Below are 14,115 nucleotides of genomic sequence, written 5' to 3'. Positions count from 1 at the left end.
ATCATATACTTTCTTAAAGTTTACTTTGAGGAAGGTCACCATTCATTGTCTGCGTGAGCAGGACATGTTTTATTTCTCCTTTTCTGTTCTGAAATGAAAAGAAGGCTTTTGAACAACATTTCATTTTTGTGTAGACAATCCCATACACAGAAAAATAAGTGAATAGAAGCCATTGTTTGCTAATAATTTTGCTGTATCACTGGTTTACATGGGTATTCATTCATTTTATGTGTTTGAAACTGCGTAGAGGATGCTTTGAGTTTTAAATGATTGTATTATGAAGCTCGTGTAGCACAACTCGTTCATTCTTTTATCAGTCGTGCCTATTAGTCTGAGGTTATTTCCATGCTGTTGGTTAACAGGTTTGACCTCATACACTTAATTAAATTGATGTTGATTTCTTTTTCATATTAATTTTTGGTTACACTTTATTTCAAAGATCCTCTTTAGACATTCTTCTAACTTTAAGTAACTTTGCAACTACATGTCAACGAACTCTCATTAGAGTACTTATTGTACTAACCCTTACCATTACCTAACAAAGTTACTTCTAGTCAGTTTAATGTCTGTTGGGGAGCAGCAGAATAAAGTGTTAGCGGATATTAAGCAGACAGTCTACTAATACTCTAATGACTGATAGTTGACTTGTATTTGCAAAGTTACGTACAGTATAGTTAGTAAAATGTCTACAGTGGACTATCAAAATACATTTTTACCAGTTTTTTTTTTTTTATATTGCAAAGAAGAAACAGCACTGCATTTAAAATACAAATAACATAAAAGGAAAGGGAAGGGTGAAAATAAGTACAAAGACGTAAACAAGGGAAACATCAGTCTGCAATGAATGAAAATGAAGAAATTAGCAATAAGTTCAACAACATAGTTACTGTCAGAAAAAATAAATATCTTTCAGTGAATAGTTTAGATTACTTTAAAAAAGGGGATACAATTGAATTGATATTGTCAGGTGGTATTGTTAGATTGGATGACATAATCTGAATTTGCCATACGTTAACTTTTATTTAACTGAGCTCAGCCGTGTGTTTGTCTTTTTATTGGAATTTAGTGACAGACTGTGAAAATATGATCATAAGTTTACTGTGTTTCACTTGCATTCTGAATCTCATTGACTTGAGCAACTGTTTGGTTGAAATTATGCTTCCTCTGATAATAATATCAAGATATATCAAATCTCATCCAAAGAATCAACAGTATGGAGGCATCGGCTCTAAGATGCTTTGACAAATGCTGAAAATGGTTAGATTGATCTACACTGGTGAGCCGAAGCTCTCCAGAACGTGTCACTCACAGTCACGAGCCTTTTAAACTCCTGAAAGAAATTATTCAAGAGTTTCTAGCCCCAATATGTCATACAGGCGGTTTCTCCGGTGCATTAGAGCGCACCAGCAGAACGTGGACAAATATAGCCTGGACACACACCCTCTTCTGCTTTGTGCCGGATACCCAGAGCTCTGGATCTGCCCAACCACTCAAAACAGGATGAGGCGTGTAAAAGCAGAGCCATGGCAAACTCGGAGTCATCCATAGGGCTGGGAGACAAGTGAGTGGGACGTCCCGTTTACTGCGGCCTGGGATGAGTCACTGTCAGCAATGCAGAAAATTCATATGAATTCTGTTATGTGGGACTCACTTCATCGACCGGGTCAATCTGCTTTCAAACACGTCAAAGGTTTTCTGTTTACAGTAGGCATGCATGATATATCGGCAAACATATCGGCATCGGCCGTTAACATGTTCAATTTTAATGTTATCGTATTGCCCCAAAAAGTAAATTGTATATATATATAAAAGCCAGATAAATAATGGATTGTTTCCTTCAGCTGAGACACTTCAGATGTTCAACATGATGGTTTTGAATTTCTTGAAATATGATTGAAATCCATTTTGAAAAGAAGAAATACAAAGTGCAAGTTCAACATGTGCAGCGCAAGTCTGTCATATAGGCTACGCAAAATCATAATGAGAACATTACTGTAGAATGTCATCGCGTCATTTTGTGCAGATTTAAGTTGTATTAATATGTTTATTTTGTATAAATATCTGATTAATTTCATATAGGATGTTTCGTTGAGTTAAATAACCTGCTCTTTAGTTTACAGGTGTTTATTGAGCTCTTCAGCGAAATCAAATATTCAGCCTAAATTCAGTATGTTCATCATATAAAGCGATCGTGTCTCTTCAGAAAATTTGGACTAAACCGCTTAATAATACATATAGATTACTTTTACGATCTCTTTATGAACTTGTTGAAGCATCAAAGTGGTAGTTGAGTATCTGTCAGTGGAGGGACAGAAAGCTCTCAGATTTCATCAAAAATATCTTCATTTGTGTTCAATGAACGAAACTTTGGAACGACGTGAGGGTGAGAAATTAATTTTTTGGTGAACTAACCCTTTAAAGTGTAATATACCTGCCAGTTGTTCTGTTATCTGTAATGTAATAAAATGTAATTTCATTTTAATACTAACTTTTCATTTTACTTTTTTAATGCAAATTGAAAATATGAAGACTGCATGCTGTTTACTGTATTATTTACTTATAATCATTAATAGCATTCAAAAATGAAATAATTTCATTTATTTAATATAATTAATTTTCAAATAGTTAAATTTAAAAACGAAATAATTACAAAAGTTTTTGCCATGTACCAAAATTGTTGCGATTTGAACTGAAATGTGACTAGTATTGGGACCGACTGCTGAAATGTTGGTACCGTGACGAGTGACAACCCTAGTTCAGGAGGGTGAATGTCAGTCAGAGACGAGCAGGAAGGGCTGTGGTTTCCTTCCGCCCATGGAAAGAGACAACACGCCTAAATCATGCTTAAGATCCATGTGAGGTCTCTCTCTCTCTCTCTCTCTCTCTCTCTCTCTCTCTCTCTCTCTCTCTCTCTCTCTGTCTCTCTCTCTGTCTCTCTCTCTGTCTCTCTCTCTGTCTCTCTCTCTCTCTCTCGTTCTCTCTCTGTCTGTAATTCTCTTATTTCCTTCACTGTAACAGGTCACTAGAGATAACACTGTAACTAAAGCTTTTGAGTGAGATTATTATCTGATCAAGTAGCTGGTCATTTTTTTTAACAACAACAATAGAAGCCTTCATGAATTCAGACGTGTAATAACTGTGTGTTCACCAACATGAAGCTGATTCCTGCAGACTGTCACTCACCCTACGACTGCACATCAGTGTCTTGTACTGTTATGTTCTTCTGCAGAGCTAAGGTGTTGTGTGTGGATAGCCCTTGGTGTCATGTTAACCATTTGCTGATGGTGGCGCTGTAAAGTGGGCTTCAGCGCTCCATGTGGCGTACCGTGGGGTCCTGACCCACATACTGTACTACTGCTGCTTTTGGGTCAGATCTCGCTCGCTCTGTCTCAGAGGCGAAAGCAGAAATGTTGCTGCATAGTTAGTCAAGAACATGCTTAACATATTGTACACTTGTTTCTCTATGGTGGATGTAAACTCAGTCCATATGGAGCATTGCTGAATTATTCAAAGAATCTGCACATGTGAATGCAGTTCCCAATCTAAAAGTCAGGGCGATCATCGTTTTCACATCCGAGTACTGGAGTATTCTTCCTGCTTGGCCAGCTCAAACCTTCTGGATCCCCCCATGACGTTCTTCCCCCACGGTTTTTTTAGCACATTTTTGAGGTGATTGGACCTACAGTTCAAAAGAGTATGAACAGTTGCCTTGAAACGGCTACGGGACCAGAGGACATGACCATTGTCCATCCACTTCTCACAAAGCCAAATTTAGACCTGGCAGTTCTGACATATTTTAGGCCAGTCTCAAATCTTTCTTTGACATCTACAATTTTAGAGAAAATAGTGTTTCACCAACTACAGAGCGTTCAGAATAAAAACACAATCTTTGAAGTTCCAATCAGGTTTTAGGAAAACCACTCCAAGTTTTAAACGATATTGTACTGACTCGACTCTGGCAAGTCTGCTGTGTTCTCGGCGTTTGACCCGATTGACCTGGTTCTGATCTCTCGTTTGGAGCACTGGGTGGGCATTCAGGGAAATGCTGTTAAATGGCTTCAATCCTACTTTAATAGTGGAGGGTTCTCTGTTAATATTGGTTAGTTTACTTCGGATGCAGCTCCTCGTATGTGTGCGGTCCCTTCAGCTTCTATTCTTGCTCCGATTTTATTCTCCTTGTATATGCTTCCGCATGGGTCGATTTTTAAGAAACACGGCATCTCATTTCACTGTTACGCTGACGATACCCAAATCTATTTGCCCCTGGGATCAAATATCATGGGTTTTGATACTCTGTTGGCTTGTCTAGCGGATGTAAAGGCCTGGATGTCCCTTCTTCAGACTTCTTCAACCCAATGAAGGGAAAACTGAGACTAGTTTTTGAATCTTCAGAAGCTGCTATCTCTCCTTGCTTAAGTTTTGGCCATTTGTCTCTGTGTGTGAAACCACTAGTGAAGAATTTGGGTGTGTTTTTCAATAGTCGTCTCAAATTTGACAAACATTAGTAATGTAGAGTCCTAGCTAAAGTAAAGTCATGTCTTTCTTTTAAGGACTTTGAAAGGGTGATTCATGCTTTTATTTCAACAAGGCTTGACTAATGTAATTCCCTTTATATGGGTATTAACCAAGCATCTCTTAGCCGTCTGCAATACAGCTGCTATAGGCAGCTTACCGGTGTGCGTAAACGAGAGCACATCACTCCTGTTCTGAAATCTCTGCATTGGCTCGCAATTCGTTACAGAATTGATTTTAAAGTCACTAGTTTTTAAATAGCTCCCGTATATATTTCCGATTTATTATCTGTTCACAATCCTGGAAGGTCTCTTAGGTCATCCGACCAGAGACTGTTAAATGTTCCTCGGGCGAGACTGAAATCGAGAGGAGATCGAGCGTTTGCCGTTGCCGCACCGAAACCTTAGAACAGCCTGTACACTGCAGGAGTTTAAAGCAAAACTCAAAACCTATCTTTTTTCTTTGGCTTTTGATTGTGATTTGTGCTGTGTCTGGTCTGTTATGTAATTTATGTTGTACATGGTGTTAAATGTTGACAATATTTGATATAGTGTATTGAACCGTGGTTAATAATTGTTGTTTTTAGTCGTGCTACAGTATAGCTGAGTTAAGTTGAGTTGAGAGTACTTGTGCCCATCCCTGCTTAATTGTAATCTTTAATAGTATTGACTCTTAATATACTGGCTGCTTAATTCCACTCATTACTAGTAGTGACTGCTGAACTCCACTTTATCTCATCTAGTACTGACTGCCGATTTCTTCTCTTTACTTGTAGTGACTGCTGAACGTCACTCCGTATTTTCTAGGTCTGACTGCTGAAATCTGACCTTTACTAGAAATTACTGCTAGTAATCGTGACTGATCGTTGACTTCACACTCAGTTCATTTCCTGTATAGAGTGCAGTCAACAAATTTGCAGTGTGAAATGTGATGTGCATCTGAAGCTGCACTGGATATGTTGACAGCAGGAGAGGAGCTGAGAAGTCAGGCTCATATCTTTCTCTGTTTTGCAGGAAAACCTCACAGCATCGAGAGCTCGGAGCGCATCCAGCTCTCCGGGACGTATAACGTACGGAAAGGAAAGCTGCAGCTACCGGTGAACCGCTGGAGTCGACGGCAGGTGATTTTATGTGGCACCTGTCTCATGGTCTCCTCGGTGAAGGCCAGCCATACGGGCAAGATGCACATCCTGCCACTGATCGGAGGAAAGGTACTGAACCCAGGCTTATCTCATATGCTCATTAGGCAGAATGTGTGTCCCAAAGCAATGATCCTACAGCCACCTCTCTTGAAGTGCACTGGACAAGAGTAGTCAAAAAAAGAATTGATATTCTTCAGACATTATGCATGGCTTAAAATGATTGATCAGAACTGAATGTTCACATAGATAGACCATGGTGTAAGTCAATTTAAATGTTTTATGTAGGAACTTGTACAGTATAAATGTAATTCAAATAAACAAGGGATGTTTAAGGTGACTTCACAGAGTTTATATTCACAGAGTTCATTCACACTTTATATTGCCTGTGTGTGTTGAACCCCAGGCTATATTTAAAAAAGCATCTTTCCCAAGATCCTAGTTACTTTAACAACGAGCAACACTTAAAACAAGAGTTCAGTGAGAGGACAGACATAGTGGACATTGGTTAGTGAGTTGTAAAGTTTTATGGTGGTTTTGAGAGTTGATGAAGTGCTAAACAAACAGAGGTGCGTTTAAAGTCTCGTACTCTGTCTGTGTTCATTTATGTTCTAGACCCGCTAGACTAAATATTGAGTGCTGTCTGCCACATCAAGCATCACAGTTCTTGATGTAGACAGACCTTTGACACTAATGAAGATGATGTGTTTTCACCCCACTGCATGGGGAGCGTGTCTCGTTCATGTGTGTGTTTCTGTTGTGTTCAGGTGGAAGAGGTGAAGAAACACAGTCACTGTTTGGCCTTCAGCTCAGCGGGACCTCAGAGTCAGACCTACTATATCAGCTTCGACAGCTTCACTGAACACCTGCGCTGGCACCGACAGGCTGCTAAGGTGTGTGTGTGTGTGTGTGTGTGTGACCGCCTCTCTCCTTCCACCTTGTAGAAATAATACGACCTGACACTAGAGCTGATCCAGACTCTAGTGAGCTGCCTCACTTGTCAATATTTTTATACAGACCATGATCCTGAATCTTTCCATCATTGGTAAATGTCCAAAAACCATGGAACTAATGTGGTACCTTTCGTTGCTTTTTTCCCCAAATCAGTGACTTCAGGGCTTTGGGTTTGAATGCTTTTGGTCTGTGAAAAAATTCAAACAAAAAAAATGTGTAATAAGTTTGAAATATAATAATGATAATAATTAATAGGTTGATAGACAGTCTCACCAGGGACTTTTTCTCAGGAAAAATTCCTCGATTGCAATGCGCTGCGGATTTAATATATATACAGTTGTAATCTAAATGATTCAACCCCCATTGCAAATCAGGTTTATTGGCAAAATTTACAGCATTTCAGATGTATGCAATGAACAAATCAAATTAAAGTAATTGAAATAGCTCAACACAACAAATGTTTCAAGTGGTTTTCCCAAATTCAACTGAAAATGCAACTTTTAATGACTTCTGCAGTCTCAAAATGATTCAACCCCCTGATTCGAATCCCTCTCGACAGCACAAATCTGCAAAACAAGTGTTGTCTCAAGCAAACCTGATGTGACTAATCAAGGGCTTCATTAGTTACACCAGGTGTGCTTGAGCTAGAACACACAAAATATCTGAAGTGTCTAGGTTTGTTGAGTGTCACGTTTGACTGCATGTAAGAAATATGGCTTAGTCAAAATAATGGTCCAAAAAGTTAAGTATGATTGCCCTTCACAAACAAGGACCAGGATACAAAAAGAAGGCACTAAATGTTCCTAGAGACACCGTTGGAAGCATAGTTTGCGAGTTCTAAGTTAAAGGAACAGTGGTTACACTACCCGGACGGGGCAGAAAAAGGAAGCTATCAACGGCTGCAACCAGAAAAAAACTCGAGGGACTGCAGCAAGACTTGGAGGCACCAGGCACTGAAGTTTCAGCTTGCACAGTAAGGCACATACTAAATGCATGCGGTTTCCATGCCACAACTCCAAGACGAACACCACTACTGACCCAGAAGCACAAGAAAAGACGGCTCCAATTTGCTCAAAATCATATACATAAGCCACAGAACTTTTCGGCCCTATGGATCAGCGGTATCTCTGGAGGAAGAAGAATGAAGCATTAGCTGTAAAGAACTCTGACTCTCAGTTCAGCATGGTGGATCTGTGATGCTCTGCGGCTGCTTTGCATTCTCGGCACTGGAAACCCGCAGCGTGTGGAAAGCAAGATGGATTAATTTTTGTATATCAGGAAATCCTATGAGAAAACGTCAAGACGTCAGTGAGGAAGTTGAAGCTTGGGCGTCAGTGAACCTTCCAACAGGACAATGATCCCAAGCATACCTCAAATTCCACCAAGGCTTGGTTGCAGAAGAAGTCCTGGAAGATTCCACAGTGGCATCACAGTCACCTGACTTGAACCCCATAGAAAGTCTCTGATGGGATTTGAAGAAGGCGGTTGAGGCACGCAAACCCAAGAACATTACTGAACTGGAGGTCATTACTCATGAGGAACGGGCTAAGATTCATCAGAAATGCTGCCAGAAGCTGCTGTCTGGTTATACATCTCGTTTGCAGCAGGTCATAACAGCAAAAGGCTGTTCTACTAAGTACTAAAAATGCTTGCCATGAAGCGGTTGAATATTTTTTGAGACTGCAGAAGTCATTAAAAGTTGCATTTTCAGTTGAATTTGGTGAAACCTCTTGAAACATTTGTTGTGTTGAGCTATTTCAATTACTTTTGTTTGATTTTGTTCATTGCAAACATCTGAAAGTCTGCAAATTTTGCCAATAAATCTGATTTGCAATGGGGGTTGAATGATTTTGATTACAACTGTGTATATATATAATGCACTTTATTTATTTACATGTGTAGGTTATGTGTGTTTCAGAGTGGCCCCGTTCACAGTAAATGCTGCTTCAAATGATAATGATCTTTTTATTATTTACATGTGTGGAGCGTCTCAGACTCCATCTCTGCATATGCTGTGAGTTTGAGTTGCTTATAACGGTCATCTGGGAACGCAATGTACACCATTTTATCAAATTTGTCACGTAACCATTTCAAAATAGAAGTTTAAACTCTCGCTCTGAGTTCACATATTTTGATTTCATATTCCTGTTCAAGAAATTACAGTGGTTGTAGCATTTCCTTCGTAAAGAAGTGGCCAAATATTAAAGATTAAATGAACATTTGAGTTAAATGTTGTTTGGCCAATAATATTAAATATTAAAAGATTTGATCATGTTGTATGATTAACAACAACAATCACAAGGCCGTTGACACTTTCCGCAGGCATTTGTCATAATACATAATGTACATAAGATGATAGTTGATATTATATATTTGGTGTTTCTGTTAAAAATCCTCGAGGGACTGAGCAATAATCCATTACTGTAATTGGCTGCGTTCTGTTAACAGTGTGAACGGGGAATGTAGTGAGACCCGAACACAACTAAAGCAAAGCTCAGAATGAATCAAGAGAACCTTGTGATCCGTACTCAACTTCCAGATCACTCTGTGTGTACTTGAAGACTGAACGCTTGAAATATCAGGGCTCATTTACTCACATAGACTACATTAAGCTTGGCAACACAACCCTCTTTTTAAGCATTATCACCATACATGTCTGAATCACACCTGGACTGGGGATGTTTGTTAAACATTTATGATGTGACTCAGTTCTTACAGTATGGTGAACTTTGCCCGGTCTAATTTTTTCTTGCCGTTAACATTTATCTAGTGATGTGCGTTCATTTCAGCCCTGAACATACTGTAAAGGGCTCATGAGAAATAAACTGGTTGGATCTGGCAGAAGTGCACTCGTTCCCCTGCTGTAAATCAGCGTGTGTTTTTCTGCTCGTGGACTTCAGACCTCTGTGCTTCTGCAGCACGTTTACACACACCTTCTCACCTCTTTACATGGTTGAAACGCAGATACTCTGGAGCTCCTCATTGTTCTGATCTAAGCTATATTTGCCCTGAAAATGACACCTCATCATTCCATCACAGAAAGAGTGTGAAAAGCCCTAGTTGGGAGTCCTACTTTAGCATACTTTACTACGAACGAACTATCCTAAACAAAACGCAAGTAGGGCAAGCCTGGCCAGCCTATTTTACTGTGCCGTTCCCAGAGACAACCTTGTGCCGTGAGAGCCGTCCTGCCCACCGGGACCCTCAGATTAGAAAAACCTCACAAGAGGTTTCAGGCTGCTGTGTTAATGTGATCGTGTCATGTTATGAGCGACGTGTGCTGTGTTATTAATGAATGCTGGTTCACTTTATCATGATAGTTTGTTGTTGAGGAGAGTGTGCTGCTACTTTACTAAGTGACCATGTTCACCTGCTGGACCAGAAAACCCGTGTTATTTCAGTATCAGTGAGATGTTATACACTGCCCGGCCAAAAATGAAAAGTCGCTGTTTGGATTTAAATATGCAAATGCTTAAGAGTGTATGACTGGATCATTATTTCAGTGATTATTATGTTTCTAGCATGTTATATGTTTGGCAACAGTTCTTCTAACCCTAACTGATGGAGTGTGTAGCTTTTCATTTCTTAAACAACCATGTAGGAGACACATCATGGCCATATTCCAGGATGACTATGTCCAGATTCGTCAGGCTCAAACAGTGAAAGAATGGTTGTGAGGAGCATGGAGAATAATTTTCACACATGAGTCTGCTCCTCTGAGGCCAGATCTTAAATTCACTGAAAGTCTTTGGGATGTGCTGGAGGAGACTTTACAGAGCGCCGGACTCTTGCACAGACAACACAAGATCTGGACCAAATATTGATGCACCTCTTGATGGAAATAAGTGTTGTGGTGTTATTTCCACCAAGAGTTGCATACATGAAGTTGCATACATGAAGTTAACCAAAATGCAAATGGAAATGCTGTCTTGACAACTAACAGAAACATTTGATTGAAATTATCTATAGTTATATTTTATTTTATTTCAGTTAATGTTAATTTTATTTCAAGCAACAAAAAATGTTATCAAAACTATAATAACCCTGCAGAAAACAGCTGGGAAAGAAAATCCCACAGATGCGCAATTCCTTGTTGACCTTGCTGTGACCCCATACCTCGATGAATGACCTGTCTGTGTGTCCGTCCGTCAGATGGTGTCTCAGAGGATCAGTTCGGTGGATCTGTCTTGCTGTAGTCTAGAGAAACTGCCGCCCAACCTGCTGTACAGTCAAGACCTGACGCATCTCAACCTCAAGCACAACTTTCTGCCGGCTGACCAGACGCTGCTGCAGCTCCAGAGGTCAGTGTGTGTTTCACAGATCAGCTTTCCACCGCCTCAAATTGTTCACATTTTAATTTGATTACATTTTTAAAGATTAATTAATCTAAAGTTTGGTGAATTCCAGCATTTTTAATAATACATTTGTATTAAATCAGAAAACAGAACATTTCTAAAAACCATACATTTCATAGGCCATTATTATTTGTATTAATTCAATCGATTGGACATTTTTTGGATTATTAAAATTAAATTAAGTTAAACCATTACAGTAGAATCCAGAACCATTTAAAATCTGGAAAACACGCAATTTCGGAAATAAAACTGAATTCATTGTGCCCTAGGTGTTTGGACAAGAATGTCAACATTGAAATTTTATTGCAGACATTTTAGAAATACACTGCAATTCATATAAAATGAAAAGTACTGAACGTAATTGTTTAAAGTGAATTAAATGAATAGTCGAGGATAATAATCAAATGACTTACCGGCCCACTCGGTAGAATCTACTGTCATCTACTATTGGAAATGGGAAATGCATCCCGTCTGACCAGAAGCGGAGATAAATCGTACAACTTGTGTTGCCAAAGCATTTAAATTTAACAGTGTTTAACTGTACGGCTGTAGCCAGTATTTAGTAAATGATGAGATTCTGTATGATTAGGCCAGGACGATATTTAGTCACTTTAGGATTTACGCACTTTCTTAGAACTGTCAGTATCAGTATATCTATCAACAGCTTTGTCAAATGAGAACATGAACATTTTGTTTTGATTTATTTATTTTTTTGTGAATTTTATGTAATACTGATGTAATGAGGTCATGCTAAATGCTACATTGTGGATGAAAAGATGATTTAACGAAGTTAGCTAAAGTGTCATGGTTCCTCTATAAGAAGGACACTGTGTGAGGTTAATAGTTGGCAAATTTCCTCTCTTCTACTGCAGATTTTCCCGTTTGCGGAGTCTCAATCTCTCTAATAACCAGCTGGGAAGTTTCCCGCTGCACATCTGCTCCATTAGCACGCTGACGGAGGTCAACCTCAGCTGCAACCACCTGACCTCCATCCATCCTGACGTGGGCAAAATGACCAAGTGAGTGTGTCCGCCATGGATGTGTTTGAAGGTGAAGTGTGTCGTTTCTGCGGAACTACAAAAATAAAGCATATTCAAATGTCCTTGCAAACGGAGAGTTGCACCTCCCCAAACACAAACATCACAAACTCAGCTCTTGCTGGTGCTTGTGAAGGCTTGTCTCAACTGGCTACTTTCACTAAAAGGTCCAGCATATTAGGAATACTTTTAGCTGTGTTGCTACGAGTCATGAGGAAGCAGTTGAGTAGACTAACACTCTGTCTAGGGCAAAAGCAAGCGTCATAGAAACTGAATGGGTGGATGATGATGCTGTATGGTATCGAAGCGTCCATCGTAGCATCGCAACACCCTGTTCGCTTTGACATGTTCATGAACTATTATTCTCTCAAGGTCTAAATTTTGGCTTGCACTTCTGTAACCATTTTTCCCCCAGTCACACTTTTCTGGTCTTATTGTGACTGTTTCATCAGTGCAGTTTAGTCTAAACAACATATTGTATATGTAATAACTTGCTGCTTTCCTTGTCTTACTGTTATGAACAATATTAACCAATAATATTAAGTCTAAGGATAATACATTATTTTACGTGGACTGTTTTGCTTACCAAGGACTTACTTTGCACGAGTGCCCACTACTTGATCACCTGGAATTTTTCCTTATGAATTTGTTTTATGCACCATTCTGTAGGCCATAATGTATTCTTGGGCTGTTAAAATATTAAATATAAACAAATATTAATTATGAATGTATTCATTTATTTATATATACCCCCCCCCCCCCCCCCCCGAAAATTATAATACAATTAACTATAACTGTGAAAAAAAAATACAGTCAGCTTACAAGTATTGAACGTGATTAAATGTCAAAATAACTCCAATATCATTGGGGTGTGGGGTTGTGTGGGGTGGGGCTAAATTAAGTTGGCCTGCTGTGATGTCACAATCATGATGCATTGTGGTCTATGGATTGCCCTGAAGTGTACATGTTGAGTAGACTCGTTCCCTCGGCCAAAATTGAGGGGTCGATGGTCTGTCCAAATAAGCTTCCCTCCTTCACGAAGTTGAACAGTAGGGATTCCCCCGAGGGAAAGTGCTTAGGGAAGTGCGTGTGTAAATCTAAAAGTGGAGTTAAACGCAGCCAAACTTACAGTAGATATGTGATGTGGAGTCAGGCAGTCATGAGGCAGTCATGTGACACTCACTGCACTGCTGCCACCTGCTGGACACACTCGTGCTCATCCAGCCTCTCAAGTGTCGAGTTTCCAGAGTTTTACTGTAGTAACAATAAACATCCTTGCAGAAAAGCCTCCTTGCTTTGCATAGTAATACCCAGCTAACAGGAAACGTTAGCTCACGTTCTCTCAAAGCTATGAACAAACGCTCTTCCAGTAACATTCATAGAATGTACGTTCAAGGTTATCTGGTTATTAATAATGCTCTCAAAATGTTAGCACTAAAACGTATGCGTCGTTCTGTCCTGAAGCGCTTTAGTTGGATGTTCATCTAACATTTTTTAAATGTTACTGCTTGATTCAGAAGGTTCAGAAAACATTCAAATCTCATAATGTATGCAAAATGAAAACATGGAATGTTTCCTTAACATTCTCTCAACCAAGAAAACAAAATGTTTTTAAAACATTCATAACACGAATGTTAGCAAAACGTTCTTCAAACTTATTTTTGTGTGCTGTGTAGTTGTTGTTGAGCTCATGTCCGTCTCTGTGTCAGTCTGCAGACGTTTGTCCTGGACGGGAACCTGCTGTGCGCTCTCCCCGTGGAGCTGGGCTTTCTGCAGAGGCTGGCCTACCTGGGCCTGTCCTTCAATGAGTTCACACAGGTGCCGTCGGTGCTGGAGCGGCTGCCCGCCGTCGAGAGACTCTGCATGGCTGGAAATAAAGTGCCGGTGCTGACGCTACAGGCCTTCCGTCTGCTGACGCTCAAGCACGTCGACCTCCGGTGAGCACAAGCACATCACACGGACTACACACTAGCTGTGATAGTAGCCTACACTTCACACTGAACCGTGGGGAAATCACTGCCTCAAGTCTGTTCAGTTATTTAATGTATTAGTTGAATTTAAGTAAGGGTGTCCATTGTCAGGTATTAAAGGAGAACTCCGGTCAATTTTAACATTGAGC

General features: G+C 39.8%; 1 protein-coding gene across 1 annotated transcript in view; it reads left to right on the top strand.

The window, feature by feature from the left end:
- The window catches only part of phlpp1 (PH domain and leucine rich repeat protein phosphatase 1), a 55,583-nt gene that overhangs the window by 16,449 nt on the left and 25,019 nt on the right, over positions 1–14,115 (top strand). Inside the window, exons 2-6 of the mRNA XM_079876191.1 lie at positions 5,526–5,722; positions 6,418–6,543; positions 10,757–10,905; positions 11,832–11,978; positions 13,706–13,933. Coding sequence (XP_079732317.1) covers positions 5,526–5,722; positions 6,418–6,543; positions 10,757–10,905; positions 11,832–11,978; positions 13,706–13,933 — 847 coding nt within the window. The remainder of the gene's footprint in view (positions 1–5,525; positions 5,723–6,417; positions 6,544–10,756; positions 10,906–11,831; positions 11,979–13,705; positions 13,934–14,115) is intronic.

This window comes from Squalius cephalus (genome assembly GCF_949319135.1).
Source record: "Squalius cephalus genome assembly, chromosome: 7".
NCBI classification, from domain to species: Eukaryota; Metazoa; Chordata; class Actinopteri; order Cypriniformes; family Leuciscidae; genus Squalius; species Squalius cephalus.
The sequence above is the reverse complement of the archived record's forward strand: the minus strand, read 5'-3'. Positions and strand labels throughout refer to the sequence as shown.